This window comes from Cupressus sempervirens, chromosome 11 (assembly GCF_028749045.1).
Source record: "Cupressus sempervirens isolate cs-2001-9-10 chromosome 11, ASM2874904v1, whole genome shotgun sequence".
Taxonomy (NCBI): domain Eukaryota; kingdom Viridiplantae; phylum Streptophyta; class Pinopsida; order Cupressales; family Cupressaceae; genus Cupressus; species Cupressus sempervirens.
Genome location: NC_143128.1, coordinates 316,310,088 through 316,316,087, shown reverse-complemented (window position 1 = coordinate 316,316,087; position 6,000 = coordinate 316,310,088). Strand labels below are relative to the sequence as shown.

Genomic DNA, 6,000 nt, shown 5'->3' with positions numbered 1-6,000 from the left:
ATTACTTCAACATTACTAGCCTCTTGTTCTTAACTAAATAGCTTTTTATAAAATTGATAAAAAGCCTCAAGAATGTCCATATTATCATTATATATGTCCTTGTTAGTAAGAATACCCTTTATGTTTTCTTTGTTTTTCTTATCTCTAATAATATTAAATAATTAATTAGAACATCTATCATTATCCTTGAGCCAATTAGCCTTAGCCCTAATTTTCTAACCCCAAATCTTAATATTTTGAATCATTCTCAACTACATTCTAGTACTAATCAACTCCTTTTCCAAGTTCATGTCCCTCCCTTTGTCTTGAAAATCCTTCTCAATTCTATTAAGCTTCTTTTGATATTCATTTTCACTTCTTCTTCTATCCTTGGCTTCCTTACATCCCATAATTTGAAAAACCTTTCTCCAATTATCCACCTTAAGCATCCATCTAGATCAAGGCTGAGGTATCTTTGTTGCAAAGGTTGGTCATAATGGACACCATATACACAGATTTCATAATATCCTTCTCTTGAATACGAGATACATTAAGCTTAAAAAGTCCTTTTCTAATATAGGTATCAACATTAACATTCTCCATGTTTTCAATGCAAGCATAGATGGGAGAATGATCAGACATACTAGCTGGGGTAACCACCATAGGGGAAACATTATACTGATGCATCAACTTAAATAAGCGAGGGTTGACATAAAATCTATCAAGTATACAATATATTCTCGTATTTAAGGCTTGGTTATTGCTTCAAGTAAACCAAATGCCTTCAAAATCATTCTTCCTTTTATCTAGAGGGTCTTTGATTTTAAACCTTCTCTTAAACTTAGACCAAAAGTAAAGTTCTTTTCCTTTCCAATCATTTCTAAAGCCCCCCCTATTTATCATGGATATTCTCAATCATGTTAAATTCTCCCATGAAAATCCAATTAGAATCTAGAAGGTTATCTGCTACCCAATCCCAAAGTAAAGCTCTTTTCCTATAGTCATCTGAGGCATAAATATTTCAGATTCCTACATAGGTATTATTGATATCAAAGATTTACCAAATAGTCATAGGACAAGGGGAATAAAAAATAAGAGACAAGGTTCTCCACCCATGTTGGGATGATGAGCATAACCACCCCACCTTTCCCTCTTTGGTGACCTGGATATACACATTTAGCCTTATCCCAAACAAACTTAAGGGTGTGAAAGGCATGATACCCAGTAACCTTGATCTCTTCAAGGCACATGACATCCTTATTATGGATTTTATTGCACCACCTTTCAAGCATGTACTTTCTGTCAAGCATTTCAAAACCTCTAACATCCCAACTATATATATGCAGATTCATGATTTGTAGTTAGGTATGTTAGAACTCTTGAAAAGTTTGTTAAAATAATTTGGGGTCTCACTATTTTTGGCTTTATTATTCCTTTCATTTTTTTCAACACTATTGGTTTTTTCATAAGTTTTCTTCTTTTTCTTTTTACCAATAACTTTAGTAAATCCTTCATCAACATTATCCGTAGGAACATTAGGGCATGAAATATCAGGGCTAGAGGGTGATCTATTTTGCACTAAGTTACAAGACCACTCATCCAAGTTATGTTGATTTGATATCAAATCCATACTACCATTTAAATTTATCTTTTTAAGGGCTAACTGTTGAGTATTCAGTTTAGAGGCATTATCTTCATTAACTTTTTCTCTGCTTACAGGGATGTAGAGAGGTGTACCATCGAATGGGTTATTGAGATTCACATTCTCTTTCTCCCTAGCATGTAAAACCTCATACTCATCATCATAAAGAGGGTTATTCAAAGTAACACAATTGTCATCAATGGAGTTCCCTTTTGGGGGATTACCAATTTTGTCACAACCTTCATTTTTTCCATTTGCATTAATTTTTTTGGAATTCTTACCATTGTCTTGCTTAGCTTTATAATCTTGGGTTGTAACATTACTTTTATTGAACTCTTTTTGAATGTTTTTCAATAATGAACAATCATTTCTATTATGCCCATTTAATTTATAGTGAAAGAAAGCTCCCAAATCCTTGAGTTTATGAATCTTCCAAGAAAAAGTCTCATTTTCAATTTTAATTGCAATTTCTTCAAGAAAGAAAACATCAAGTTTAAGGGAAATTGAAGCTCTAGCATTTAGATGCGGGAGAGTGATCTTAGAATGTTCAACTTGAAGGATTAACCCTAAAGGCTTTAGCATATGGGGAAGAAATGACCAAACTCAGGTTGGATATTATGCATTTCCACCCAAAAAGGTGAGGAATTCAAGGGAATTTGATCTAGTCTACTGCTTGAAGACCAAGGAAGAGCTCGAAACAAAGTTTTTCCAACAGTCCACAAACCCTTTTTCAACACTTTTTCCTACATTGCATGGGTTTTTTAGAAAATAAAGGACATACTTCATTGAATCATTATACTAAAACTCACAAAAATGGAAAGTTTTTTTCCCCATGCATTATTAAGTCAGTCATCTAAGATTTTTCTAGCAAGCAAGCATTTAACATCCAAGCAAACAAAGAAAACAACAATATTTTGAAGTCTTGTTTTCTCATCCCTAAATGCCTTAACCATGTCATCATTTGAATCTAGATTGAGAGTCTTCATTGAGGGCAACATGACCTTACCTTCATTTCCATTCCTACATTTTCTTTCTCCATCAATTTCAACTCCTCGTTGATCTCCATTGGGGTCGGTTCGTCCTCTTCCATTCTCCTTGTCTTTGCACAAAAAAGTACCACTAAAAAATGTTGAAGCCGAAAAATCCAAAACTCAAGAATCTACCACCACTGTAGTCAAATTTCCTCTCATCATTTACAAATAAATCCTCATCTTGCTTAACCTCCTTCATCGAATCATCATTACCATCCATCATCATGGTCAATCAGGCTAAGGGTAAAGAGAGGCCACAAAAGACAACAAAATAACAATGAACTCAAAGGCACACACATGTAGGCCCAAAACCAAGGCCACCAGACTCATGATGAAACAAGAAACAAAAGCACAAAAAAAACAAAAAGCCACACAAAAGCACTACCCCCAATGAACACCTGTCACACTAGAAAATAGGAAGGCAATGTACAACCAACAATCTTGCCACTTGGAAGCCTACAATTAGGGTACAGGTATGGATTATGGGGATGCCAACACACCCTCATTGCAGATCTCCTTCCCATACTCTTTGACTTTTGTTTTTCCATATGTACCTCCACGACCCATATTTGGAAAATGTTAGGGGAATAATTGCTAAAGAACAATGTGTACATGGACAAAAGGGGTTTGGGCAAGATTTTTTTTTTTGCATTGTAGAAATGCCCATGTCACTATTTTTGGCCAAAAGAGAGATGTCTAGGAAGATTTGGAAGCAAAATGCCTGCTGGTTGTAATTGCATTCCACCTTGCCTTGTGAAATGCAAGAGTCACTTATGTGTTAAAGAGTCTTCAAATTACTGTGGTAGGATGACTGCCTTATCTACACATATGAAGGGAAATTCTTTTTAAATTTCTTTGAATTTTAGACATGAACAATGCAGTGAAAAACTAACATCCAAAGCTCTAGTGGATAATTTTTTTTAGAGATGAAAAATGTAATGGAAATCAAAAACCATCTCAGAGCCTTGCAAATTAATTCAAATAAAGTTGTAGCCACTGACATTTTTAGAGATGAACAATGTAATGGAAATCAAAAGTCATTTCTGAGCCTTAAAACATATTCAAATAAATCAAACCTGATTTGTACATTTAGATTTTTTCAGTTTGAAAGAGTACCGCTCATCTTACTTTAACTTTGTGGTAGAATAAAGAAGACTATCATTGTCTCATCTATAAACTATAGAGTGCATGACATTTGAAAACTTCTCTTTCCAAGCTGAAGGAACTCTATCATCAATTAACAAATCTAGATAGGAAATCTAATGCATTTTGTCAATTTATCAAATCTATTAATTCGACTATTCTAATTGACTTTTTTTTAAACCAATCTATATCCAATATATAAACAAATTTTTATGTTCCCACCCCCTCATTTTAGCCAAAACGACTTATATGTCTTTTAGAGAGATCACATTTCCACAATCCATTAAAATTATTGATAATGGTTTCTAGATCAAATTGTGTTTAATTTTTTACCATCAACATTTTGAATCACACTACGAGATTCATCATCAATATGAGAGATCAAGACCTGCAAAACTCTTGCTCATATGGAATCTTCCCACATCATCACATTTTTCTTTTTACCAACACATGTCACCATTACTCCAAACACTCTAATAATAACAATTACCAACTTTGTTATTGGAAATGCTGATGGTAAAAAATTCAACACAATCCAATCAATAAACCATTACCAAAAATTATGTCTTTTAACGAAGATTTTTTTTGTTTGTTACTTGAATACATTTTAGCCACAAAAAAACTCTTCTTAACAACTTCAACTCACTCTCTACAATATGTTGGATATATTTTAACATATTAAACATGATTCAATCTATAGATTGTCTTATATATTGGAATACTTGAACACAAATATTTCACCATTTGAAAGTCTTTTTCTTTAAATTAAGGTGTTGAAGTCGCATTTTATCAAGTTTAAAACATATAGTAAAGTTTTTAGACAATCAAACAATAATAAACATAAACATAAAAAATAAGAATATCATAAATCATTGTTTATGTGAGAAATCATTTAAAAAAAAACTCCATTTAAAAGTCCAAGCCAATATTTCATACAACAAATCTATCAAATCTATCCACTTTTCACAAAAGAGGACTAGGTCTAACAGAACTCTACATTGCAAGAATTTTAATTTAAAAAAACAAAAACAAAAAAAGGTCAAACACTTCCAGGCTCCCCCGATAAAACCCCTACTACTCTATTGAATTTTTTCGTAGCGTACATATTATTATTCAACGTTTAATTCATTATTAACATAACGCAAGAACTATTTTTTAACTAAAATTTTAAATTCGATTTGAAAACCTCTTTGAGCTATCCGTCTATAAGTTCGAACGCCACCACCGTTTTAGGAAAATTGCACTTGGAACCCAGAAACCCGATTGAGTTAAGTTATCCAAATGAACAGGAAAATAGGGTATGTACATTAAAAAACTTCCAACGCTCTGACTTAACGTTCGAATTTTAATCAATTCTAGTTATGGTCAAATCTCCATCCAATGTTCAGGATAAAGATTGCCCGGTTTTGAATTCCGTATTATTGTCTGTTTGTGATATCCTCAGAATATGCTCTACCAACTCCAAGAGCAATAAGATGCATTCTATCCTCGATCGACTATGCCGAGTCTAATAAGCAATTTGGATGTTACAAGGCGAAATGGGGGCAAATCCAGCACTGTTTTTATTAGTAGAATTGTTACTTTTAGTGGGCAATGGAGTATCAATCCCATCAACTGCGGATGGGCCATTCAGCCCCGTAACACGACGCTTCGATTCATCTCTACGCACAAGAAGCGATGACCTTCCCCTGCACCATCCCAGATTGGTGAAGAAAGTTCCCTCTATTTTTCCAGAACAAATTGCTCTTGCACTTTCCAGCACTGGCTCCATCTGGGTTTCCTGGATTACAGGTAATTAACTACCATATAGGTTAATTAATATACTAAAAATGAGCCAATTGTAAGAATTACACAATTTGTGAAAAATTACCTTTAAATGTTACCATCATTATTATTTATTTGTACCAGATGAATGCATGTGTAATTTTGTGTAACGGGTTGCAGGGGACGCTCAAATAGGGCCCGAAGTTACCCCTCTGGATCCTTCTAGTGTTGGAAGTGAGGTATATTACGGTACACACAGTGGCAATCTCACACTTGTTCAGCGGGGGAACTCGTCTGTCTACAGCCAGATGTATCCTTTTGAGGGCCTTCTCAATTACACTTCTGGCATCATTCATCATGTTCGTCTTGAAGGTACTAATTTGTTTGTTACCATTTTTTTTTGGCATGCAGATGATTTCTCTTCTACTTGCAATGCCTAAT

General features: G+C 34.0%; 1 protein-coding gene across 1 annotated transcript in view; it reads left to right on the top strand.

Annotated features, from left to right (window-relative positions):
* The first annotated feature begins 5,000 nt into the window (after positions 1-5,000).
* PAP23 (purple acid phosphatase 23) overlaps positions 5,001-6,000 on the top strand; it is a 123,731-nt gene continuing 122,731 nt past the window's right edge. The window contains exons 1-3 of the mRNA XM_089809025.1: positions 5,001-5,093; positions 5,240-5,586; positions 5,740-5,931. Coding sequence (XP_089665151.1) covers positions 5,319-5,586; positions 5,740-5,931 — 460 coding nt within the window. The 5' untranslated portion in view covers positions 5,001-5,093; positions 5,240-5,318. The remainder of the gene's footprint in view (positions 5,094-5,239; positions 5,587-5,739; positions 5,932-6,000) is intronic.